This window comes from Hyaena hyaena, unplaced genomic scaffold (assembly GCF_003009895.1).
Source record: "Hyaena hyaena isolate Hyena2069 unplaced genomic scaffold, ASM300989v1 scaffold_539, whole genome shotgun sequence".
In the NCBI taxonomy this organism is placed as follows: Eukaryota; Metazoa; Chordata; class Mammalia; order Carnivora; family Hyaenidae; genus Hyaena; species Hyaena hyaena.
Genome location: NW_024081169.1, coordinates 907,085 through 934,231, shown reverse-complemented (window position 1 = coordinate 934,231; position 27,147 = coordinate 907,085). Strand labels below are relative to the sequence as shown.

The 27,147-nt window shown below is 40.1% G+C and overlaps 1 protein-coding gene across 1 annotated transcript in view; it reads left to right on the top strand.

The window, feature by feature from the left end:
• NOTCH2 (notch receptor 2) overlaps window positions 1–27,147 on the top strand; it is a 172,214-nt gene that overhangs the window by 109,312 nt on the left and 35,755 nt on the right. The window contains exons 7-17 of the mRNA XM_039255666.1: window positions 602–757; window positions 1,220–1,408; window positions 2,567–2,680; window positions 3,463–3,576; window positions 5,239–5,472; window positions 8,335–8,445; window positions 15,233–15,425; window positions 16,765–16,910; window positions 18,677–18,790; window positions 21,147–21,266; window positions 21,649–21,801. Of these exons, the coding sequence (XP_039111597.1) occupies window positions 602–757; window positions 1,220–1,408; window positions 2,567–2,680; window positions 3,463–3,576; window positions 5,239–5,472; window positions 8,335–8,445; window positions 15,233–15,425; window positions 16,765–16,910; window positions 18,677–18,790; window positions 21,147–21,266; window positions 21,649–21,801 (1,644 nt within the window). The remainder of the gene's footprint in view (window positions 1–601; window positions 758–1,219; window positions 1,409–2,566; window positions 2,681–3,462; window positions 3,577–5,238; window positions 5,473–8,334; window positions 8,446–15,232; window positions 15,426–16,764; window positions 16,911–18,676; window positions 18,791–21,146; window positions 21,267–21,648; window positions 21,802–27,147) is intronic.

Genomic DNA, 27,147 nt, shown 5'->3' with positions numbered 1-27,147 from the left:
TAGAGTCCCTGGGGCACTGTGCCAGGAATGTTGACACTATTAAGAGGCTGCCCTGGTATAGACTTATGATGTTCAGCTGTTTTGTTTTTTCTTCTTCTGAGGCTCGTCAAATGCTGGTGGCGCCATGATCATCAGGTAGCAAGCATAATTTTAGGAAAGTAGGTTGCTAAATAAAATATAAGATGCATGCAGTATTTAGAATATGTAGTAAAAAATTATTTGTGGTTTATTTGAAATTCAAATCAAACTAGCCATCCTCTATTTTTATTTGCTAATTCTGGCAGCACTCTCTGAAGGCGATCTGCATTTTCATGTCACCATCGTCTGACCATGTCACTTTATGGCCTGGGACGCCTCTACCCTTGAGGCGAGGTCCAGCTAGGGGCTTAGGGTCAGAGCCCCAGGGGGGTCTGCAGGAGTTCCTTGCTGGCTGCAGCATGTCCCTAGGTAGGAGTAGGCAAAGGGGAGGTGGCCTCTAAATCTCCATATTGGGACTTTAGTGAGGTGAGCACAAGACTTTCCCAACTCCATGAAAGAGAAAACTCTTCCTCGAGTAAGGGACATTTTTTCTTTGCTCTCCTTGCCGCACCCTGTGTGACAGGTCTCTTGTGTCATTTGGATGATGCATGCATCAGCAATCCTTGCCACAAGGGGGCACTGTGTGATACCAACCCCTTGAACGGGCAGTATATTTGTACTTGCCCCCAAGGCTACAAAGGAGCTGACTGCACAGAAGACGTGGATGAATGTGCCATGGGTAAGTACACGGAACCTTTCCTATTCCTCACGGTGTCTGTTGAGCTCAGTAAGCATTCAGACAGAAGCACGTTTTACTCTAGGAGCATGGTACACCCAAACCTCTGATCTCTCCTGTTACATGCCTACCGTTTACAGCACCCTAGTGTAAACATATATTCTCTTCTGAGAATTGAGTGAATGGAAGGTCATTAGCTGATTCTTAATACGAAGGCCTACCCAAGTGACACTTTGGGCAAAAGAACAGCAGAGATGCACAGGAGTTGAAATTGCCCTAGTCTTGCCTTGCTTTGCCTCCTTCCTTTCTTCCTTGTATTTTAAGGAAGAAAATAGTAAGTTGAGAACCAGATTATTAAGGGCCTAGCCCTAATGCTGTAACAGTCAGATCCATTTCTGCAAAACACATTTGTGGAAACTCTATCAAAGTACTTTGATTCCGGTAACTGGTGCTTGTGTTTTCCAGCCAATAGCAATCCTTGTGAGCATGCAGGAAAATGTGTGAACACAGATGGTGCCTTCCACTGTGAATGTCTGAGGGGCTACACAGGGCCTCGCTGTGAGTTGGATATCAATGAGTGCCATTCCGACCCCTGCCAGAACGATGCGACCTGTCTGGATAAGATTGGAGGCTTCACGTGTCTGTGCATGCCAGGTACATGGGCCCATCAGTGTGTGGGATCTCGGCAAGAGGCAGTGCCCTGCACTTCTCTTAGGTGGAACACTCAATATAGGGTTGTAATTCCATGAACTCTGTCAGCCTTTAATTCCCAATACTGACAGGGTCCCCAGCCATGGGACCCTTAAGGAGTAAAGGAGTGCTAGAATTCTTAGAGCGATGGAGACTAACTTAAACAAATCTATATGTCAACATGAATTACATGTAAGAGAACATTCAGAAGTGATTATTTTCAGCAAATATTCTTTAACAAAGGATTTACCATAACAGTCCTTTAAATAGCAAGGTTTCCTAATCTTTTGATGCATTATAAATACCATACTGTTCCATTTATAGAAATTGTTTTACCCTTAATTGTTTAGAAACTTGCTATTTATTCATAGTGATGTGCATATTGTTAGTTGTATTCTGGAGTTCTTCTGCAGAATCCATTTCTTGAATCCTCAGAGAGCACAGGTAAGTCCAGTTTAAAATGACATTTGAGGGGCGGCTCAGTCAGTTGAGTGTCCAGCTCTTGATTGCGGCTCAGGTCATGATCCCAGTGTTTTGGGATCAAACCGTTCATCAGGCTCTATGCTGAATGTGGAGCCTGCTTAAGATTCACTCTTCCCCTGCCCCTCTGCCATTCTACCCCACTCATGTTCTGTCTCTCTAAAAGAAAAAAATAATAATTTAAAAAATGGAAAAAGGACATATGATAGTGGCTGCTTTACTTGATTAAGGTGCGCAGCCACTCTAGCATTGGGAGGGCCTCTTGACCTTGACTTGTACCCTCTTGAGAGCAACAGGATTTCCAGGTCAGCCGGTCTTTGTGAACATTGACTGGGGACCCTGTGGGCCTGGCACTGCTCTGAAAGTGAAGCAGGGACTGGTCAGAGAATGTGGGACGGTCTTTGCTGGTGTGCTGTAGAGAAGGTAGCCTCTTCTCCCTCTGCCCAGTGACATGGATTTCTCACAGTATTCTCCTATGTCGCTGATACTGGCAGTGACTACTTCCTATCAGGGGAGGGTCCTCTTTGCCTTCTGCAGAAATGTTCATGCTCATAAAGGATATAGTCATCTCTGCAAATTTGTGCTTTCTTGGCTAGACTGTGCCTTTCTTTCTAAGCCACTTGTGTGGTCTAATTTGTTCAGGTTTCAAAGGTGTGCATTGTGAACTGGAGATAAACGAATGTCAGAGCAACCCTTGTGTGAACAATGGTCAGTGTGTAGATAAAGTCAATCGCTTCCAGTGTCTGTGTCCGCCTGGTAAGTGCCCACCACCTGCCCCTATTTTCTTTGAAAGCACAGAGCCAACTGACCACAGGGAAGGGAGGAGGAGAGAATGTGTGTGGGCTGTGCATGAGGAAGTCATTAAAGTGAGCACTTCGGAATCGGAGTGTGTACAGAAACAGGGAGTTTGTTTCAGCTGGTGGATCATCCAAATCCTTTGTGGCCAGAAGTCCAAGTCTATTCTGAATGGCCCATGACCTCTCTGTCTGTGTATATATTTCAGAAAGTTCATACCTCACAGAAGCCTTAGTTGTAGGCTATTCAGGGAATTCCCCCTCCCCACTATGGGTCATATTCTTAAAACCCCTCTGTGAGATTTTTATTGTTAGATATTTCACCCTACGTCCAGAAAACAGACAACATGAGTCGATTTTTTTCCAAAGAATGCTGTGTCTCTTCTTGCTCCCCAAAGCTAGTGTTGAAGACATGGCAAATTTTCTGCCACAAATAGCCTCTCCTGTTGTTTCTTCAGAGAGAAGGTCCTGGTTCCTCTGAAGCCGCCCTCATTTGTTTGAGCACTCCATGTATAACCATTCAGTCCCTACTTCAGCTGGAAGAGAAATCTGTACTGGGAGGAAACAGAGGTGGAGACACACACAGTTGTCTCTCATGCCCTGAGCCTCACCCAGTTATCCCAGTTCCCTGCTGGGGAGAGTAATTTTATGTTTGCTGAGCCACTGGTGTAAGCCCTTTGTAGACCTCAGATGGACAGACATAGGAGAATCGTTTGACTCGTGTCATCGCTCTGCCCTTTTAAGGTTTCACTGGGCCAGTTTGCCAGATTGATATTGATGACTGTTCCAGTACTCCGTGTCTAAATGGGGCCAAGTGTATTGATCACCCAAACGGCTACGAATGCCAGTGTGCTACAGGTAAGGCCATCCTCACCCTCTGTGCACCTGGTGTGCCCGTCTGAACAAAGCAGCAGGCTGTCTTCTTCTCGCCGCTCTCCCCGGCCAGTCCACGAATGAGCTGCCTTGTGTTTGGAGACAGCTGCTTCTAGCATAGTTTTTGCTTCTCTCACTCTTTCCGTCTACAAAACCTGCCTCCTTCTCCACCACAACAGTGGCCTGGCTTGGACATTTCCATTTGGTGTCCATGTCTTTCTGGGATAGATTTTGGCAGCGGTGAGTTTCCAGCTGGCTTGACTTACTCCTTTGGGAAAGGGAAGAATTCCAGCTGAAAGCTATTTTTCACTGGGGCTTCTCAGCAAGAGGCCTGTCTCTGTGTTTCTTGAGGGAAGTAGTTGAACAAAGACCCAGAGTTCCAAGGGCTGTTGTGTGCAAGTGCAGAGGTTTTCCACGTAAAAGACTGCTCAGGCCCTGAGAGTCAGGTGTGTATCTGAATGGGGGAGAGAGCTCTGTCTGGGAAAGTGTAGGTCCTCCTTCCTGACTTCTGCTACTACAGTGAAAAAGAATCTGTTTACACATATTCTGCATTTCTGATCTGTGGCCACATTTCTCATTTGGGAGTGGATTTAAATAAGTCAAAGTCCCTTATTACACATTTGCTTTTACACAGACCAGTATTATAGAGAAGGACTAGAAATTATTAGAAAAGATGACTTCCCTATTCATTTCTTTATGTGACCGCGTAAGGGAGAAAAAAGTTATGGATATAATTAAAAGAACTTTTGCTTATTTTTAAAGATTGATTCTTAAAGGATTTTAAACATCATATGCATGATTTCTTTCTGATGACAGAAAAGTGAAGTAGTCACAAAGATAAACACAGAGAATTAGTGTTTCAGTAGTACTGGAACATTACCATTTACTGGGCCTCCTTAGATTAGGTCCTGTCAGATGAACCAGTTAACTTCTTTCTCTTTGCAGAAACTGTTGTCTTTGGTTGGAGAAGTTCCAGGTTTTGTCCACTTCTGGCCAGATTATCCTCATGGAGAATAACCTTCTCTGGAGAGAGTTTACAAATCTTTAACTCATATTTAAAAGGAAGAGAGCTCCCATCCCACCTTTCTTTAAAATCCTTTGAAAGAGACTTAAAGTTGAATGAAGTTTTATTTTCTCTTTTTCTTTTAAATGCTCATAAATTTTCATTCACTTTATTTAACAAGTACTTATTAAAACCTTAGTATATGAGCACGGTACTCGGGGAGGGTTTACGAGGCATAAAGAAAAGTTCTCTGTATCCTAAGGTCAGAATTGGGAAGATAAGATACATGTAACCATTAATACAGTATCTGTATGTTGGGTCTGGGAAGAAAGGAATATAGAGGTAAATATATAACAGAAAACTATTGAGAACTAGTCCCTATTGAAGCCCAGTATGAAATGGTGATGTAGTTAAAGTATCTCTGCAGTGAAACCACTGATCATTTTGAGAAAGGTATTTGAATTCTACAAATTTTAAGTGAAAAACTGTTTTAAGCAGCTCTCTAGGCTTGCCTCATAAAGAGTTGATTCCTGCTGTAAGCTTCCTGCCGTGAGAACCATCTGTAGTGGATGTGGCCACGCTTAGGTTCAGGCGTGGAGTGTTTGCCTGGGTTTTTAAGCCTCCTTGGTAAAATTCCTCCCAAGGGTTCACTGGTGTGTTGTGCGAGGAGAACATCGACAACTGTGACCCTGATCCTTGCCACCATGGCCAGTGTCAGGATGGGATTGACTCCTACACCTGCATCTGCAACCCGGGGTACATGGGTGCCATCTGCAGCGACCAGATTGATGAGTGTTACAGCAGCCCTTGCCTCAACGACGGCCGCTGCATTGACCTGGTCAACGGCTACCAGTGCAACTGCCAGCCGGGCACGTCAGGTAAGCCCGCTCTGCTCGGGTCTCCTCTGGAGTTGTCACTCGTCCTCAAAATCACTTGGCACAGGTGTCTCAGACTTACTTGGCGTATGCTTTGATACCTGAAACAATAGTCCTGATTCTGAAAAGCATAGCCAAAGCTACAGCCAGAAACATCTCAGAGGCAGATGTCTGTAGCTGGTGGAGAAATTAGAGACAATCGTTTTGCAAAACTGATGATTGTGTGTTTGCGTGTGTGTATGTGTTTTCTTAGGAGACACCCACTTCAAAAAATTGAAATTATTACTTAAAATTGGAAATCCTCTTGCTTGTGTGGCTGATTTGATTGTCCTTTCCCCTTGAGCTTCCACCGCACTCAGAGTAACGAAGCTGGCCTTCCCCCTCACTCCCTCCTGTCCTTCCAGCTGTGTTCTTCTCTGTTTCAGAGTCCAGGTCTTTAATGTGTCACTTTGCTTCTGCCGTGTCTTGGGTGGACCTTGGGCATTTGGGGGAATTCTCAGGGAGAGCAGAGACTTCGCAGCACAGGCCAATCCTTATAAATTAGAATGCAGAGCCACCACTTCCCACCCCGAGTTCAGTGCTGTTTCCCGACTCTGGTTGAGTGACTGCTTGTTAGTTGGGAGGGCATGCTGCTCTTGCTGGGGAAATGTTGAGCTACTTTCTCAGGCAGCAGCATTTCACAGGTCTCACTGGAGTCTGTTTTACTTATTCGAGGAATAATTATGGTCCCAACTGTGGTTAATGGACAGAGAAGTACTATGTCTCAGATCAAAGAAAATGTATTAGTGGAAGATTAACTAGTGTGTGCCTTTGTTAGAAGGGAACCTGCCAATACAAGAGAGTGATTTATTGAGAACTCATTCTTGATTTAAGGAAAATGGCCTACATAGGGGGCAAAGGTGGGGGAGGTGGTTAAACTGCCCTCATTTTATTTTGTTATTTCCAAATCCATTTCTTCAAACTTGTCAAAAGCCCTGGTCTTCATCCAGGACCTCATACATGCCAAGTTTGAAAACAAAGTCCTTTTTGAGTTGCTCAAGCATACGAAAAACATCCCATGCCTTCACAGTTGAAAGTGCCTTCCCCCTCCCCACGTTTAGATAACTCACTAAAAGGGCTGAATAGATCTTTGTGAAACCTTCCAAAAGCAATTTGCTTCCGGGCTGGTCCCCAGACATGAGAAATTGCAGTACGAAAAGAAATTTGAGAGATTTACAAGCAATTGAATGGATGCCTTTAGAATGGTGGGGCTGTTTCAGGCTTCGCTGTCATTCCCATTATAACAAACGTACTGGAAACCTGGGTGAATGGTGGGTTGGCAAGCACTTTGTTTTCTCTGGGATTATATCATTATGCCGGGATGCATCAGGTGTATTCCCTGGGGAGGACAGAGAAGGCAAGGTGTAAGTAGCTGTCACTGAGAAATGCAAGAAGTAAATATGAGTGGTGTGCAGGCAGCATAGAACAAGGGCCCAGAATCTCTCAGACAACTGCCAAGTCCCTTCCTGTGGCTGTTTGGAGAGTTAAAGCAAAGAGATACAGGCATCATAAAAAAAATTCTTGGTCTGTAATGGGTGAAGAAACACCTGACATGTACTACAGGGCAAGATAGATGGGTCTATTTTAATTAGTCATTCTGAATAGACTCTTGAGTTCTAGAGTAAGAATCCACGACCCATGCTACCCATGGTCCTAAGTTGGAAGGTTGGGTTTTGGATGAGTATAGACAGAAGGGATACTTCACAGTGTGCCTGGTTATAATTGTGGTTTCTCACTTACTGGGTACTTGAAGTGAGATAAACTACCCAGAATCACTTCTGAAGCTTCTTTCACCCATGGTCTTATGATGGGAAACTGTTTTAAGTAAGTTTCTTTAGGTTTTAGATCACAGAAACCAACCTGACTAGTTTAAGGATTCCTAAGCAAACAATAACTACAGAATAGACACAAAAAATCTAGAGAAAGCACACAGAAGTATCTTACAGATTCCAAGTGAGAACTGATTGGTAAAGCTTTGCAGTAGCAGGAAGCAGAGCAATTGATAGACCATGAGTCCCACAGTTCATATTCCCAATGAGAAAATTCCATTGGCTCATCTTGGGCACGGTGCCTGTTCCTACTCAAATAAAATATAGCCTCCTGCATCCTGCCGTGGTTGATTGTAGGTGAGTGGGGGTTACCAGTCAGTGGGGTTAGACAGCTCCTAAAAGTATCCAGGAATATGGAAACTCTTGCCTCATTTGTGTCTAGTGAGGTAGCATGGCCTCATTAATCGCAGAGTGACCAATATGGTGTGGTGAAGAGTATAGAATCCAAAGTGCCTGGTTCACATCCTGGCCGTACTACTGTAGTTGTGCAAATCCATGATTGGGTGTAACACAACTTGATGTGCCAGTTTAGTGAGAAGACTAAAGTTATGGGAAGTGGGAAACAGAGTACTTGCACATAATAATGGCTCAATAAATTTTAATGTAATTATTTATTAACACATATTAATATAAAATGAGTGAATCAAAAATTTTACAATTTTTAAAATGGACATTTTGTTAGTTTAAATAACCTTTTTGCCAGGCTTTAGCCTTTTTAAACTACCAAAGCATTTTTCTATGAATGGGAAATAAAACATCATTAAATTCATCTTAAGTATATAATACATAACAAAGTATCATGAGTATTTTTATAAAATGATGGTAAAAATTATGATTGGTATATCCTTGCTGTTTAGTTACCCATATCTACAATTAAGCCTTTCTGAATGTAGCTCTGTCCAGGGCTAGCTGTATACTCCAGATTTCTTAACACCTAGCATCACATGCTATTTTTGTGGTAATACTGCATGGTTTCTTTCTGCTTTTATCTTTGCAGGTGTTAATTGTGAAATCAATTTTGATGACTGTGCAAGTAACCCTTGTGTCCACGGAGTCTGTATGGATGGCATTAATCGTTACAGTTGTGTCTGCTCACCAGGATTCACAGGTAACACCTTTTTTGTTGGGTCCCTCCTTCAGCCCCATCACTTTGGGAAAAGGGCATCTGAAGGAAAATCACTTTTTAAATGTTTCCTATTTCTTTGCCTCTTGGAAGGTTAGAAGTATGATTCTGTACTTCTCTGGCCTAGTTTTCTACTTATAGGCCTTCCATAAACTGTAACCTGAAACTTCTCCTTAGTTAGGGTTCTCAGACCACATGCTGTAGCTACCTGAAAAGCATTTCTAGTCAGACCATGAGTTTCTGTCAGTGTGCTTGAGCTATATAGCTTTTACTACCACCTTTAATTTGCTGCCCTTAGTAGTGAATGCCTTCCACAAAAGTATAGCCAAGATAAAATTCTATGAAAACACTAAATGCTTTTTTCTGAGTACTTCTTCTTATAGGAGATTGTCGGATGAGGCCAGAACTTGGGAGGACCAACCTAATTATTAAAAGTAGCTAGAACATTTACACATGCATGCTTGTGTGCACACACCCAAACACAAATCTCTTTCTCTCTTTTTTGTTGTTAATAAGATTGCTTTTATCTCTTACCCTTCTGGTCCAAACGTGAGAGCCTACTGAGAAATCTGAGGCACCTAACTGAGATGCCTGTGTGTTAACGGCACCCCTCAGAGGCAATCACCATGCATCTGTCCTATTCTTTCTAGACAGTTCCACACGCAAGCAGGCACTTACATAATACTGTTACCATTTAATAAATACTATGTGATCATTCACAACCAATGTGAGAAATTTCCCTCAGAGCTTTTTCAACTATGATGTCAAAAGACATTCAGGGCCAAGTGAGGTAAATGTCTGCCTCTCACTTGCCGGGAACTTAATTTCCTCTGTATTTCACAACCCCTTTTCCTGCTTGGATATGATCATGGATGATAGGGAGTAATGTTTTTGGCCCACGTGGGTCACCATAATGTCTGCTCAGTGGAAGATCACTCAGAAAACAAGTATGATGAAAGCTGTCGTATCTGGTGCCTAGTGCTACTAGGAGTAGCCAGCTGTACTTCTGTGTTCTGAAACTTGTTACCCCAAGAGGAAGTGACAGCCAACTGAAAACACAAACATTCCTGCTAGGTAGGATAATAGGTGCATTTTTGTTAAATAGGTAATAAGAGAATAGCTATCATTTATTAAGAGCTTATTTTGAGTTAGGCGTTAGGTGCCTAATCTCATTTAATTATCACACCTATTATCATTCTTATGGTATTGATGAGAATCCCAGAGCTTAGAGCAGTTAAGTAACATTACCCATGCACCGTGGCCAGGATTCCAGCCCAGATGGTCCTATTCTAGAGCCCATGACCATTCTCACCCCACTGGACAGCCTGAGTGGGTTGGGGGTGCCTGTTGTGGCGTTTTTTAGACATGTAAGCCTTACACTGGAATTTTTTTTTTTTTTTTTTTTAAATCCCAGTAAGTCATATTCTCTCTCTTTCTAACATTCAGCAAACCAAGAAGGTCAAGGAGAGAGGACATAGGCTAAAATATTCCAAAATAAACCGAAGGTGTAGCATGACATTACATAACCAAGAAGTGGAATGTTTTGGTAACTGGGTGGTACTCTGTTCTTGGAACAATTTTCTATGTCTGTTTTTTTTTTTAGTTATTTTTTGCTTTTTTAATCAGCTTCCCAAAATACCACAGACAACTGTGGTATTATATGTACATGAGCTGTAGATATATTTTATTTTTTCCTGTTTTATTTTAACACTACTACTTTTTTTGTTTGTTTTACAATTCTCATAATAGCTTTGACGGATTTAAATGAGTTTTTCTTTTTCAGACTAAATTCTGAATTCCCTGCAGAACTCTTGTTTTAATGTTTATTTATTTGAGAGAGAGAGCATGCACGTGCATGTGCATGCATACAAGTGAGGGAGGGGCAGAGAGAGAGAGAGGGAGAGAGAATCCCAAGCATGCTCTGTGATAACAACCCGGAGCCTGATGAGGGGCTCCATCTTAGAAACCAGGAGATCATGACCTGAGCCAAAATCAGGAGTCTGACGCTTAACCAACTGAGCCACCCAGGGGCCCCCTCTTCAGACCTCATTGTATTTACTGTTGAATGCAAAATGTAAGAAATCAAGTGACCCTTCTGTATGCTACTTCTCAGTTTTACAAACTGCTTTTTCAGTTTCACCTTCATATTTATTATTTTGACGACTTTTCATAACAGTCCATAAAAGCAGATAGGTTGAATAAGAAACCAAAAGCACAGGCAACAAAAACGAAACTGAAGAAGCAGGACTGAATTAAAGTACAGTGCTTCTCTGCTAGGAATTTACCCAAGGGATACAGAAATGCTGAGGCATAGGAGCACATGTACCCCAATGTTCATAGCAGCACTCTCCACAATAGCTAAAACATGGAAAGAGCCTAAGTGTCCATCAGCAGATGAATGGATCAAGAAGATGTGGTTTATCTATACCATGGAATACTACATGGCAATGAGAAATAATGAAATCTGGCCATGTGTAGCAACATGGATGGACCTTGAGGGTGTTATGCTGAGCGAAATAAGTCAGGCAGAGAAGGACAAATATCATATGTTTGCACGTATAGGAGGATTAGGAGGAACTTGACGGAGGACCAAGGGGGAGAAGAAGGGCGGAAATGGTGGGGGAAAGGGAGAGAGGCAAACCATGAGAGACTCTTGAATGCTGACAAAAACTGAGGACTGATGGAGGGGGGGGGTGGGGATGGGCATGGAGGAGGACACTTGTGGGGATGAGCACTGAGTGTTATGTGGAAACTAATTTGACAATAAACTATTTGTAAAAAATAAATAAATAAAAAAAAATAAAGTACAGTGCTTCTGCACAGCAAGGGACAATAAACTGAAAAAGCAGCCAATGGAATATGAGAAAATATTTGTAAATAATATATCTGAAAAAGGGTTAGTATCCAAAATGTAAAAAGCTCATACAACTCAATAGCAAGGAAGCAAATAATCCAATTTGAAAATGGGCAAGGAGCAAGAAAAAATTTTGAAACTATGTATGGTGATGAGTATTAGCTAGACTTACCATGGTGATCATTTTGCAGTAGATACAAATATCAAATCATTACATTGCACACGTGAGACTAATAGGTTATATCTCAGTTATAGCTCAATCTTTAAAAAATGCAGGCAGAAGTAGCTAAACATAATTTTAGAAACTATTATTGGAAAATTCCCAGTAATTCCAGATAGAGAAAACTGGAAGTATCTAGAGAAAACTGTCTCACAGCTACGTGATTTAACCACAGACTGATGGTACTTTTAAGTTATAAATCATTATTTGTACCTGGAAACCCAGTATCATCTGAAACAGGTAAAGTTTTGAAAGCCTCATGGTCTGCCATACCCTCGTGATTTTCCAAAAGCATTTGAAAGGCTATCATGAGGAACAAGTCTACCAAGGTAGACTCATGATAATGTCATTATAGAATTATAATCACCAAAGTACAACAAGAAAACCTATATATGAGTTTTGCAATCTCTTCTCTCTAAATCTCTTATAGTAGCTTTTCATCAGTAGTGAAGTGTGTAAATGTTTATAAATTATAAATTAATAGTATATTTATGATTTATAAATTATTTAAATCTAGAGCCACTAGTCTAGATTAAGAGACCCTGAATTGCTTTCTCAGTTACCAGAAGACAATAAAGTTATGCTTAGAATACTCTTCTTTCTGAGGCAGAAGATGGATTAATACAACTTTAAGAACGAAAGCAAAATGGCTTTCTTTTTAACCAATATAATCATTAAATTAAACTATATAATTTATAAACATTGAACATGCAATTGCGTTTTGATTCTTTGGCCCTCAGTTAACCAAATAATGTCATATCCTGAACTGGCACCCTGCTAAGAACAAGGGCTCTTGCAGTCATACTAAAATCAATTCACACTACACAGCCATGAAAAAGAATGAAATCTTGACATTTGTGACAGCATAAATGGACCTTTTGGGCTTTATGCTAAGTGAGATAAATCAGAGGAAGACAAATACTGTGTAATGTCACTTGTATGCAGAATATTAAAAAGCTAAACTCATAAAAATAGAGTAGAATGGTGGCTAGCTGGGGCGAGGCTAATAGGGGAGATGTACTTAAGGGTGCAGACTTGAAACTAATAGTAAATAAGGTCTGGAAATCTGGGCTATAGCACAGTGATTATAGTCAGCACTACTGTATAAGCCTCAAAGTTACTAAGAGGTTAGTCTTAATTGTTCTCACCACAAAAAAGATGATTTTTATGTGACATAATAGAGGTGTTAGGTAACATTAAAATGGTAATCTATTGCAATGTATAAATGTATTAAATCAGTACACCATATACCTTTAATTTACACATATACATCAGTTATATCTCAATCAAAATATTAACAAAACACAAAAACTAGATAAGGAAGTTTTATGATTCCCGTTAAACAAATAAGACAACTGAGAGAGAACTTGAGTGTCCACATAGTGTATACAGATATGTTTTGTACATGTTGAGCCCCACAGCCGGGGAGTCATGGAGGAAGCACTCAATAAATATTGCTGAGTGAATGACTAGAACTCAGAAATGGGACTTCTCACTTCCAACTCCGGACTCCCCAGTCTGGACTGTAGCACGGGGTCATTCATTAAACACTAATTTGTTGAGTACCTACAAGGTGAGAAACATTGATTAACGACTCACTCAGTAGTTTCTGAGCCCAAGAAGGTTCATAGCCTCATGCTGGGCATTTCTGATGCTGGGTGGAAACTCCTTAAAGGTAGGACCTTGATCGTGAGGCAGTGGTCAGTGCACGTGGTAGACTGCAAGGAGGCACTTAACGCTCTCCAGTAAAGACGGCTTGAAAATTGATCCTGGTAAGAGTTTTTAAAGCAAATGAGGAAAACTAAGAGGAGTGGCTTCTGAGAAAATGCTTCCTTTAAAAGGATAGAAAAAGAAGGCTTTTTCCTCTCACTTACCACTGGAGAGCAGGCTAAGGCTAGCAGAGTTCTGGCTCATGTCATGGTGCCAGTGGCAAACGTCTAAAAAAAATTCTGAGGTTGAGGCTAAGAAAATAGTACTTTAAAATAAGTTATTAATAAAACACTTAGGAGGAAAACAACAACCACTACCAGATTATGGGTCTTTACCACAAGAACCACCAATAATGGTTTAGAGAGCAACAGAGAGTGAAAAAATGTTAATACCCGTACTTTAAAGGGGTGTGGGTCTATTTCATTTGGAATTTCCTGTTCTAAATGCAGGGTTACTCTTTCTTAAATAAAAATGCATGTTTTTATCTGAATCAGAAAATTGTATTCTTTGAAACTTATAAATTCCTTCACAGCAGTTGCTTGTTGCCACTCATTTACAGAATGATGGGTTATTTTAAAATTTTATATCATTTTGGAATATATAGTTAAATCTCAATTATTCAAAATTTAACAAAGCCAAACTCTTATATAAGTGGCACGCTTTATTCAGCTTAAAGCATCAACTGTCAAGGTTATTGCAGACATGTTTTCAAAGTGCAGTCTTGGGTAGGTTTTAGAGGAAGAATATGTTCATTTAATTTCATATATTCTAAGCATTTACATTATTACATGATGATAAACTAATAATTGTCTACATCAGAGCTTTTTAAAATGTAGTATTTGAACCATCTGTATTATTTAAAATGTGGTTTGCTGGAGTCTACCCATCATAATGTATGGTGATAGGGCCTAAGAATCTCCTTTTAAAACAAGTATTTTAGGGGCATCTGGGTGGTTAAGTCCATTAAGCCCTTGACTTTAGTGCAGGTCATGATCTCACAGTTCGTAAGTTCAAGCCCTGCATCAGGCTCTCAGTTGTCAGTGCAGAGCCTGATAAGAATCCTTCCCCTGCTCACACACACTCTTTCCCTCTCTCTCTCTCTCACTCTCACACTCTCTCTCTCTCTCTTTCTCTGTCTCAAAAATAAACATTAAAGAAAAATATAAAATAAAACAAGTATTCTAAATGATTCTTTTTGCACATTAAGGTTTGAGGGGCGCCTGGGTGGCTCAGTCGGTTGGGCATCCGACTTCAGCTCAGGTCGTGATCTCACAGTTCGTGGGTTCGAGCCCTGCGTCGGGTTCTGTGCAGACAGCTCAGAGCCTGGAGCCTGCTTCAGACTCTGAGTCGCCCTCTCTATCTGACCCTCCCTTGCTCACTCGCTCTCGCTCTCTCTCTCTCTCTGAGAAATAAATAAAATGGAGTAATACAACTCTAAGAATGAAAGCAAAGTGGCTTTCTTTTTAACCAGTATAACATTAAAATAAGTTAGTAGTTTATTCACTAAGTATTCCAGGTAATTGAGCTATATCCTGTACGTAGAAATGTAGCAGATTGACTAACAGAATTGGTGTGTGGTGAACCAGCTGAGAGCAGTGATAAAAGCTTCTTCGAGAGTAATCAGAACAGCAGCAAGAGGAACAACCAACTTTGGTAACATTTGATGTTCTCTTTTAGAATCCTTGTGACGTTTCCATTTTTAAGATGGAGTAAAGAAGAAATACATATCAAAAAACTGTAGTGGCTGTTCCAGCATTTTGTTAACTTGGCTGCATTATCAAAAGACTGTCGATGCTGTTTACTACTTCCTCACATGGTGCTAAGTGCTCTTGGGTGTCTTATTACTTAAATCCTGACATTTGGTGCCCCAGGCATCTTACAGCCTGTGCAGAGGAAGTTGTCAACACAATATCTCTCATTGTTCTGAGTCTATTCTCTAAATATTTTAGATTTGACCAAAAAAAAAAAAATGTTTCCCTCCTCTGCAGGGCAGAGATGTAACATTGATATTGATGAGTGTGCCTCCAATCCCTGTCGAAAGGGTGCAACGTGCATCAACGATGTGAATGGTTTCCGCTGTCTGTGCCCCGAGGGGCCCCATCACCCTAGCTGCTACTCACAGGTGAACGAGTGCTTGAGCAATCCCTGCATCCACGGAAACTGCACCGGGGGCCTCAGTGGGTAGGTAGCCACTGCATATGAATAGTTCCTTATGGACTTGACTACGGCCAGTTGGGTTTCAGAATGGGCCATGCCCCATAGAAGTCAGTCAGGGACTTGAGCTGAGACGGAGTTGTAGATTTTGGTAGCCTCCTTCAGTCTTCCAGACCACCACTTGTGCTCTGCCTTCCAATGCCAAACAGGTAGAAAATGGGGGGAGTAGTCAGCTCATGGGAGAAGTCCAGCATTATTTTGTGAGCCTTTGGCAATTGTGCTTTTAGTAGTTATTGTAAGATTGAGTTCTGAGGGAGGGTCTACTTGATTTTTACCCTGCTTATAAAAAGCCCCATTCTGTTCTATTGCGGTCCCAATGTGTGCCTCTGAAGTGGGGCCGGTCCCAGCTGACTGCAGATGTGACCCTGATAAGACATTCATGGTTTGCAAGCCTCTGAGAGCTGTGTGATGTGTTAATAGGTACTCTTCTAGAAACTCAGAGTGTGACGTTAGGTCGTACAAGATACTCCTGTGCTCTTGTTCTTCTGGCCAGAAGATAGGGCTGTGGGCATTGCCGTTTGCCATACTTCACAACAGGTGAAAGAAACCAAGAGTATATTTGGAGGTAAAGGGAAATCAACTTATTCACAGATGAATTACCTCAGTATTCCTGTTTCAGAGTATGGTGGCCTGCAAAGCATCCCAACCCACCTACCTTTGTCCTAAACATCTCCAGACAAGAGTGGCTTTTATTTGCCAATACCGTACCATAGTCTGAGTGGTAATAATGTTCAAAGTGTGAACAATGTACATATATTTTGGATACTTTCATTTTTGTTCCTTTTCCTGCTCAGTTTACCTGAGGTACTTTCTACAGCAGGGTTTTAGGAGAGAAAAAGAAAGCATGACTTGGAAGTCAGACATCCCAGGAGCTCCTTGGAGAGGCTTACCTACTTCTTGGGTGTCTGTTTTGCATCAGAAACAAATGATCCTAACATTTGCTTTATCTTAACTTTATATATAATAAACATACAGATTTATGTGTGTTACTGTGCCTTTTGGATTAACCCAGTATATCACACCAACCACTGCTTACATATGAAATCTCACTGTAATTAATTAACTTCTTCAGCATCTTTGTGAGCTGGGAAGCACCAGAAAAGTCTGTTTACTGAGTAGTCCAGACGGGACCACACAATGCATGCCGTGTCCATGGCAATCCAAGTATAGGTTCAGAGAAGAGTAGAAATGAGATCAGCTTACCCATGGGCTCCTCTGTCCCTCATTTCTTCACCATGTCTTGTATTTCATCTAAGACTCAATTAGACATTCATCCTCCAAAGTCAAGAATGCTATCTTCTTTCAGATACAAGTGTCTCTGTGATGCGGGCTGGGTTGGCATCAACTGCGAAGTGGACAAAAATGAATGTCTTTCTAACCCGTGCCAGAATGGAGGAACTTGTGACAATCTGGTGAATGGATACAGGTGTACTTGCAAGAAGGGCTTTAAAGGTGAACGCAGAAGCGCATATTTCTGTCTCCCTTCACGTGGTTTTCTTATTGCATATTCCTCGACTTACTTCTTCCTTTCCTTTTCTTTATTCCTATTCACCTATTCATATAGCAAACATAACTTGAGAACTTAATATTTATAAGGCACTTGGGGGATAAAAACATAAAGAGAGATAGATTCTACTAGCTGAGAGGTGAACTACAGGACTCTTTAAGGTGAGCAGCTAGGACTCCACTTAGACAACTTTGGAAATATGTTCTAATTATAAGCCTCCTGGTGCTGGTTTGATTCTGTGGTAATTCACAGGAGATTTGGGGAGTAGCATGGGAATATTGTCTTACTATAATTATGATAGCAATAATGCCACAGAAGCATCCATACATTCCAGACCCTTCTAACAAATTATCTTATGCATTGAGATAAAATATATAGTCTACCTAGGGCCTTCTGGAAAAATATATTCTAATGGTGTTGTGTAAAATCATTTTTTGAGTTGTTATTGCATTTCCACCATCAATTTTCTCTTTAAAAACTCATGAGTGAAATCTATGGGTAAATCATTTATATTGCACTCCTCTGTCCACCTAGTCATTGATTTCCCCACTCAGAAATTGTGCCAGGCTACCGAGATAAATCAGTCTGTTTCAGAGTCAATTTACTTGATTATTTGAAAAATTTCTGAGAGCATATATATTGTAGTCATTAATTTTCTGATATACTTGCAAAGAAATTTAAAAGCACCTTTATTTCTTTGCTTCCTTGAGACTTGCTGATCAACAAACAAAATAAAACTCAAAATGTAAAATCCTAAGTTGTGTGGCTGGTGAGTAGACCAGTACACCTCTGCTCCCAGACCACTGTTTTTTTACAGTGTGAAAGTTGCTTTATCTTGAGGCTCTGTGTCAGGCTCTATTGAAGATGCAGAGGTGTAACTGTTCTGTCCCATTAATGCTTCCTTACTTTTCTCTTTTTCATAGTGGGAGTAGATTCCATGTCTTGGATCAGGGGAAAACAGTTTTATGGCTTCAGAAAGTACTACCACATCAATGATAGAGACTGTGCATATGAAAGAGTAGGCATAAATCAGAGGCTTTAATTATGTCTTAAGAAAATATTGTCCCTTGATAAATTATGCCCCCTTTTTAGGCCCTGATAGCTATTTTGTATAGAAAGAGCTGATAGATCATATTTTTAACCTCAATGAGCTTCTTCATCCATTGTTGAGAAGTTACTTATATTTGGAGGTGCATTCAACCTTTCAGCTTTTAGAATAAACTTCTTCCATTCATCATTTTGACTGTCTTTTGCTGACGGACTATATATGAGGGACTTGTCACTGAAATGAACAAACAGGTGTTCCAGTGGCCTAAAGAAATTGTTTCTTATTCTTTCTTTTTTTTTTAAATTCAGTTTGGTGGCTTGATTTCTAATTTTTTTCTTTTTATAATTTATTTATTTATTTTTGAGACAGAAATAGAGCATGAGTGGGAGAGGGGCAGAGAGAGAGGGAGACACAGAATGTGAAGCAGGCTCCAGGCTCTGAGCTGCCAGCATAGAACCCAGTGCAGGGCTTGAACCCACAAACCGCGAGATCATGACCGGAGCCGAAGTGAGACAGTTAACTGACTGAGCCACCCAGGCGCCCTAAGAAATTCAGTTTCTAAAGTAGTTAATGTTTGCCATGAAGAGGATTGCTCCGTAATTTAAATAATGAGAAGGCTAACAGAAAGTTTCACTGTTTGGGAGTTTTCCTTTCTGTCTACAGGTTATAACTGTCAGGTGAATATTGATGAATGTGCTTCAAATCCCTGCCTGAACCAAGGGACCTGCTTGGATGACATAAGTGGCTACACCTGCCGCTGTGTGCTGCCCTACACAGGTGAGTTCTGCAGGTGCAGGGGCCGCATTTCATTCTGAACCTTGGAGTCTCAGAGACAAGGGCCTGCGGCGCCATGGTGCTGCCCTGCGGGGTCACTCTCCCTGGTCACCGTCCTGCCCTCACTGACTAGATCTTGGGCTCGGAGAAGACACTGTGGCTTCCTGAGATGCAGCTGGTAGGGAAACACACTCCCCTTCTTTGTACTTAAGGGTTTAAGTGTTATGGGTTTGTTTGTTTGTTTTTTAAACTACGTCTGAGTGCTGGTTTCATTCATTATTTAAGTGGACCCAGTGTTGTCTGGCCTGTGCTCTTGGTCATAGTTCAGTAATACAATCACCACCATTTATTGGTCATTTACTATATGCCAGATACTTTGCATATTTTGGATTTCTTAATCTAGTACTCACAATAATTCTGTAAAATGGAAGTTCCTATGACCATTTTATACTAAAGCAAAGGGAAGTTACTTGCGGAAGGTCACATAGTTAAGTGGTCCATCTAGGACTTGCCTATGTGTCTCTCAGTCCAAAGCATGTCCTCTTAACCTCACTTCTTCTCCTTACATTCAGTACCTCCACATCTCATTCAGAGAGGTATTGCCCCTTGGATGGCGATCACACACACAGAAGACATGGGTGTGACTTCATTTCATATCAGGTGTCCTTTGTGTCAGGTGGTATTTTGGGAGTGTGCCTGGACATTTCCTCTTTGTGTTCTCCTGCCTCATTACTGCTGTCTGTGATTGGTTGTATTAGTGTGGCTTATTTACCTCCTCACCATCCATTTTCTTCATCCATGGAGAACAAAACAGAAACATGGATGGGGGCTTTGCATGTTTCTCTGGTATGGTACGCAGCATGCAGACAAGAGCATGGCTGGATTCTTACTCCCCTGGTGGGCTATTAGTAGTAGCTGTTACTAGTGACTGCAGCTGTTTAGAGTGGCAGAATAGCCAAAACCGCAACTGTTACCTGAAGGACTTATTAATGCTACATTGTTACCTTTGCCCCTCTTGGGAAAAAATGTTCATGTAGGCAAATAGCAGTTAGTCAGCCTCAAAGATAAAAATCAAGGTTGCTGGAGATCCCTAGCTATCCCCAGACAAAGGAAGTCTAAATAATGCATTTCATAATGACAGTGCTGATCACATTTGTTAATAGTATTTCCCAGCCATGACGACTGAGACTTGATGGCTGCAGAGAGATATAAGCAGGTGTCACTATCCTCAGTCTCAGCATAGGCTTACCTGAGTGTGATTTAGGTGTTCAGCTCATCTTGCAAGTACTTATTTTATCTATCTTGCTAAAGATACCATAAGAATATTTGACTATATGCTGGCTATTGGTTTTTCTTCAGATTAGGATCCCAATAAAAGAATTTACTATGTGTGAACTTTGGGAAGTTATATGAGACTGCAAGCCTGTGCATAATAAAATTTTAGTGCTGAGTGTAGCTAAGGGTCCTATCACTGAGCTTTGCCACTGGGAAGAGAACTAAGCAACGTTGCCTTCCCTAGTGAGCCACTCTGCTGACCCAGATTCCTTAAAAACTGGTTGAGTATGTTGGTGAACATTTGTGGTGATTTTTTTTTCTTTCCGATTTTAGGATTGAATTTTAAATTGAGTTAGCTGTAACTTGACTTTAAAAACACCCTCATCTCCTTTGAATAAAAGCATTCCTTTCCTACCCCCTCCTACCCCCCCCCCCACCATGCCAGAAGCTTATATTTAGTATGCTGAGGCAGGAAATATTGGTGTGCAAATATCAATGCCGTGTTGTTGATATTGGTATAAGGAGATATGTTACTAGGTAATCAGGATACCTTCACCGTTTCCTACCTCCCATGGCCTTCTGATCAACTCCATTGCCTTCTGGAACAGGCCAGCAGAGGTGGTAAGGAGTAGGGGCTGTGTTGTTGCCGCTTCCTGAAGGAGGATCTGTGTGGCTGAGCTTTTGAGTGGCTGGCTCTTAGCTGTGGGGATGCAGAAACTACGTTCTTGATGGACACAGGTGTCCAAGTCCATGTGACCACATATGATAATAAGGGTGAGAGCAGCCCAGCTATTGTTGAGTGCTCACTCTACATGCCAGGCTCTGTGCTAGTGAAGACTTCATAAACATTTTTTTTCCATTTACTCCTCAAAAAGCCTCTCTGTGTTACATACCATCCTATTTCTCATCCTGTAATTTGCCTGAGGTCACACAGTTAGCAACCAAGTTAGAGCCAAGACTCAGAGGAGGGCCATAGGTCTCTCAGATTCCAAAGCTCTTAACTGCTACCTTAGACTTGAATTCAGAGTTTGCAAAATTTCAGTTTCCTCGGCTGTTTCTCTAAATTCTGTCATTTGCTTTACAGGCAAGAATTGTCAGACTGTGTTGGCTCCCTGTTCCCCAAACCCATGTGAGAATGCTGCGATTTGCAAAGAGGCACCAAATTTTGAGAGTTACACCTGCCTATGTGCCCCTGGCTGGCAAGGTAATAACATGGGAGTTAGAGAAACCAGAAGCTTTAAACAAAGTGGTCAGATCATCAGATTAACATGGAAGGCCCAGGCCTTCTGAGGCCTGCTTGTTGTCAAGAACACTGGCTCTGTACAGGAATGACCCAGAAAGCTTTTTCATTTTCATGTCTTTGGGGGCCCCCTAGTGGCTGGAAGACTCCAGCCTGAGTCTGAAACCATGATGTCCTCAGTCCCTGGGCAATAACTTGCCCCACATAATTTTGTGCCAAAAGCTTCCCAAAGTAGGAGACCAACCAGAGTATACCCATCTACCCCGGCTGAAGCTTGGATCCCCCATACATTTCTGTAGAACTCACCTTCCAAAGACAGGACTATTCATTGCCCCTGTGTTCCTAGGTCAGCGGTGTACAATTGACATTGATGAGTGTGTCTCTAAGCCTTGCATGAACCACGGTCTCTGCCATAACACCCAGGGCAGCTACATGTGTGAGTGTCCTCCAGGCTTCAGTGGTATGGATTGTGAGGAGGACATCGATGACTGCCTTGCCAGTGAGTATGCCAGTTCCTGGGCCCCCTGAGGCTCACAGGCAGCAGGACAGAGCCCAGTTGAGGCAGCTGCCTCTCAGTGCCAAGACTGCCCATTCCAACACTTTACCAGGTCTTCAATATTAGTATTAGTGTTTTTAATGTTTATTTTTTCCACGGCAGGGGAGGAGAGCTGCGTGCATGTGCAGGGGAGGGGCAGAGAAAGAGGGAGAGAGAGAATCCCAAGTAGGCTCTGTGCTGTCATCGCAGAACAGTATGTGGGGCTCAATCCGGTGAACCATGAGATCATGACCTGAGCCGAAATCAAGAGTTGGACACTTCACTGACTGAGCCACCCAGGCTCCCCAATATTAGCATTTTTTAAATCTTCTTTTCAAGGCTAGTAGCTTTAGGAGCTGAGGCAGTGGAATCTCTTTAAGCAGCCCCTAACTGATTTTTGTACACTGACATAGTGGGGACAATGCTATGATAGCTTTTTTTTTTTTTTAAAGCAGATCTATTGAGGTATAATTAGTATAAAATATACTACCAGTATTTTAAATGTACAAATCAGTAAGTTTTGACATTTGACAACTGAAACCATCAGTAAAGATAATGAACATATCCATCCTCCTAAAAATTTTTAATTTTGTAATTTCCTTCCTCCCCCTTCCATGTCCCAGGCAGCAAGGGATCTACATCTGTCACTACAAATTTATTTGCATTTTTAATAATTTTATATAAATGGAATCATCTAATGCAAACTTTTTTGGAGAGAGGGAGTATGACTTATCATTTAGCATATTACTTGAGACCCATCTATGTTCTGTGTATTAGTAATTCATTCTGTTTTCTTGCTAAGTCATATTCCATTATTTGGATACACTTTAATTCACTAGTAGGACATACAGCTTTTTTTAAAGTTTTGGGATGTTGTAAATAAAGTAATACTCTCTCGTGTAGATATTTAGGAGTGGAATAGCTGACTTATGTAGTAGATATATGTTTCACTTTTCACAAAATTGCCAAAATGTTCTCCAAGGTGGTTCTCTGTTCATATTCCCATGAACGCTGTTTGAGAGACCCAGTTGAACCACATCCTCAAGAACACTTGGGTATGATTGTCATTAATTTCAGCCTTTGTAATGGCTGTGTATGGTATTTCACAATGGTTTTACCTTGTATTTCCCTACCTATTAGTGATTTTGATCTTTTCATTTACTCTTGGTCAGCCATATGTTTACTTTATATAATGTCTATTCAGAATTTCTCACCACATGAAAAATTGGATTGTCTGTCTTACGGAATTCTAAATACAGATTCTTTGTCAGATATTTGCCTTACAACTATCTTCTCCCAATTGTAGCTTCTGTTTTGTTTTTCTTTTGAAGAAGAAGAGTTTCATTTTGATGAATTTCAGTATATCCATAATCTTCATTCATAGTTCATCTTCCTGTATCTTATTTAACAAACCTTTGCCTAACCCAATGTCACTGAGGTTGATCTCCTTTGATCTCTTCTAAAAGTTTCATACTTTTCAGAGCGCCTGGGTGGCTCAATTGGTTAAGTGTCTGACTCTTTATTTCAGCTTAGGTCATGATTTCCTGGTGTGTGGGATCAAACTTTGCATCAGGCTCTTTGCTGATAGTGCGGAGCCTGCTTTGGATTCTCTCTCTACCTTTCTCTCTGCTCCTCCCCTGCTGACTTACACTCTCTAAACAAACAAACTTTAAAAATAAAAAATAAAAGTTTTATACTTTTAGCACTGACCTTTAGGTCCACAATCAATTTTTTTAATTTAATTTTTTATTTTTTTTCCTTCATAGTTTATTGTCAAGTTGGTTTCCATATAACACCCAGTGCTCATCCCAACAAGTGCCCTCCTCCATGCCCACACTCCCTCTCCATCTCCCCCACCCCCATCAGCCCTCAATTTGTTCTCAGTATTCAAGAGTCTTTCATGGTTTGCCTCTCTCCCTCTCCCCACCTATTTTTTCCCCTTCTCCCCCATGGTCCTCTGTTAAGTTTCTCCTGTTCTGCTTGTAAGTGAAAACATGTAGTATCTGTCCTTTTCTGCCTGACTTATTTCACTCAGCATAATTAGTTCCATTGAATTCCATCCACGTTGCTACAAAGGGCCAAATTTCATTCTATCTCATTGCCATGTGGTATTCCATTGTATAGATAAACCACATCTTCTTGATCCATTCATCAGTTGATGGACATTTAGGCTCTTTCCATGATTCCAGAATCTATTTTGAGTTAATTTTTACATGTGGTATGAGTTTTAAAGTTTTTTTGTTTTGTTTTGTTTTTGCTTCTTTTTAGACTTTAAAGAATAATAGGCATTAAGTGCTAGGGTCAAGAGTCTGGTTCTCGGTCTCTCTCACTATCTCTCTCTCTCTCTTCCCTTTATGCACTTGTTTTCTTAAATTCCTCATATGAGAGAAATCATACAATATTTGTCTTTCTCAGACTGACTTATTTTGTTTAGCATGATACTCTAACTCCATCCATGTTGTCCCTGATTCCAAGTATCTTTTGTTGCTGATTCCTTCCAGATAGTTTCTGTTCTTGATATCTAGTTTAATTCCATTGTGATCAGAGAACATACTTTTCATCCTTCGGATTATTTAAAATAATTATTTAAAATTATTTAAAATGCATTAAAGCATGTCTATGGCCTAGTCTGTGGTCTGTTTTGGTAAGTATTCTGTATGCACTTGAAAAGAATGTCTATTTCGTTGTTTTTTGGTTGAGTGTTCTATAAATGCTATTAAATCAAATTGGTTAATAGTATTTTTAGGTCTTCTCTGATTTTCTTTCTGCTAATTGTATAAATTATTCACAGAGTGGTATTGAAATCTGTCACTATTATTGTTTGTCTATTTCTCCTTGTAATTCTATCAGTTTTTCCTTAATGTATTTTGAAGCTCTGATAATAAGTATGTAAACATTTAAGATTATTATTTCCTCTTGAAGAATTGAGTTCCTTGTCATGAAATGACCTTGTTTACCCTTGTAATTAATATTTCTTACTCTGAAACCTCCTTACCTTTCTTTAGATTATTGTTAGAGTATATATTTTTTCCATCCTTGTACTTTGGCCTATCAGTATCTTTAAAGTATGTTTCCTATGGAGAGCATATATTGAGTCTTGCTTTTTCTCCTCGATATGATGTTGTCTGTCTTCTAATTGAGATGTTCATGCCATTTAAATTTAATGGTTGATGGCAATATGACTGAGTTGAATATTTGCCATTTTTCATTTTACTTTTATTTTTCCTTCTTTTTTCCCCTCCTTTTGGAATAATCGAGCATTTTTATGATTACATTTTATTTCTTCACTGGCATATTTTTATTTTTTGGTGGTCATTTTGAGTTTGTAGTATGCAACTTTAACTCATTAAAATTTACCTTCAACTGTAATACTTTGTATAGTACATAAAAGCCTTACAACAGTTGACTTTAAATTTATACTCCTGCCCTCTGTTCTCTTGTTCTCATATATGTATCATAAACCCCCCAAAACTTTATTTTTGCTTCAAATGGTCACCAATTTATCAAGTAACTTAAAAAATAAATTAACAGCCTTTATACTTACAACATATTTACAGCTCTTCGTGTTTTTCATGCTTAGCCATAGATGTACATTTCCATAAAGTCTCATTTTCCTTCTGCCTGAAGAAATTCCTTTAATATTTCTGGTAGTGCTTACCTCCTAGTGATTAATTCTTTCTGCTTTTGTGTTTTTGAAAAGGTTTTTATTTTGCCTTAGTTTTCAAAAATATTTTCATAGGGAGTAGAATTCCAAGTCGACTCTTCCCTCCAGCACTTTCAAGTCATCTTTCCATTGTTTTCTGCTGTGCATTATTTCTGAGGAGAATTCTGCAATAATTCTTATATTTGTTTTTCTATATGTTATTTACTCTCCTATGGCTGTTTTTAAGATATTTTCTTTCCACTGAGCTTTAGCAATTTGATTATGATGCCCTTCATTATTCTTCATGTTCCTTTTGTTTGGGTTCATTGACTTTTTTGGATATATGGGTCCAAATTCAGAAAATATTCAACCACTGTTTTTTCAAGACCTTTTTGCCTCTCCTTTACAACTTTTGTCATACATTTTTTAGGTTGCTTAAAATTACCTCCCTACTCACCAACACACTACTTTGCTTATTTTTTTAGAGTTTTTCCTCAGTGTTTCATTTTAGATAATTTTATTATTTGACAATATTATGATATATCTTCAATTCCCATAAACATTTCTTCTTTAGTGTTTTGTTTGCTGTTAATCCCATCCAGTATATATTTTCCTCTTCATTGTATTTTTATCTCTAGAAGTTTGATTTGAGTCTTTCTTATAACTTTATCTCTCTCCTTGTTATATTCATGCTTTCTTCTTCTTGACCATACAGAGTATATTTATCATAGTTGTTTTATTGTCCTCACACTAATTCTACCATATGGGAAATTCCTGGATATGTTTCTGTTGTTGATTTTTTATTCTTATCGTGAGTTATATTTCTTGCTTCTTTGCTCACCTGGTGATTTTTGATTGAATACTAGACTTTAAAAAAAATCTTTAGAATATTTTGAAGCTTTGTTTAAGGATCATTTGGAAACAGTTTGATCATTTTGGGTCTTCAGGATATGTTAGGTCCAGAACAGCCTTTAGTCTAGGGATAAAATGGCTTACTACTGAGACAGTACTTGCTGAGGATCGTCTTTAGTGCTTAGTTAGGAGGTCTTTTCATTTTGCCTGTCATGGACATGAGCTATTCTCAGCCTAGTGTAAACTCTTAGGATTGTTCTGCCTACTTTTTTCTGGTTCTTTTCTCAGCTTTAATAGTTTCATCATATGCATGTGATATACTCAGTTACTTAATAGCACACACTGCTTATCTACACTCAGTTATTTGTGTAGTGATTAAGTCATTAAACTTCAAACAAGGTTATCACAATGAGTTAAGAATAATGGCACCTACTTCACAGCATAGTAATTTCAGATCATCATGTGGATGGCACCAAACTAGGTCCTGGCAGTGCCAAAATAGATAAAACCCAGTGCTTACATTCATGAAATTCATAGTATATTAGAAAAAAAAAAAAAAACAGAGATACATAGACAAGTTCAACACTGTGTAGGAAATAGCGAAGAAAAATAAGTCCATAGCATAGTTGATGGAGAAATTTAAGGGAGTGAAATAAAATTATTTGGATTCCTTTTCCGCTTACTTATTATATCAGCCAAAACTTTTAGTATTTAAAATTTTTCCTATTTGAAGTAAAACTGGCAATATTTACAATTAGCCTAAAATAACCCTGTAAATCATGGTGAGTTTTCTGAAAGATGTTATGGAAGTTACA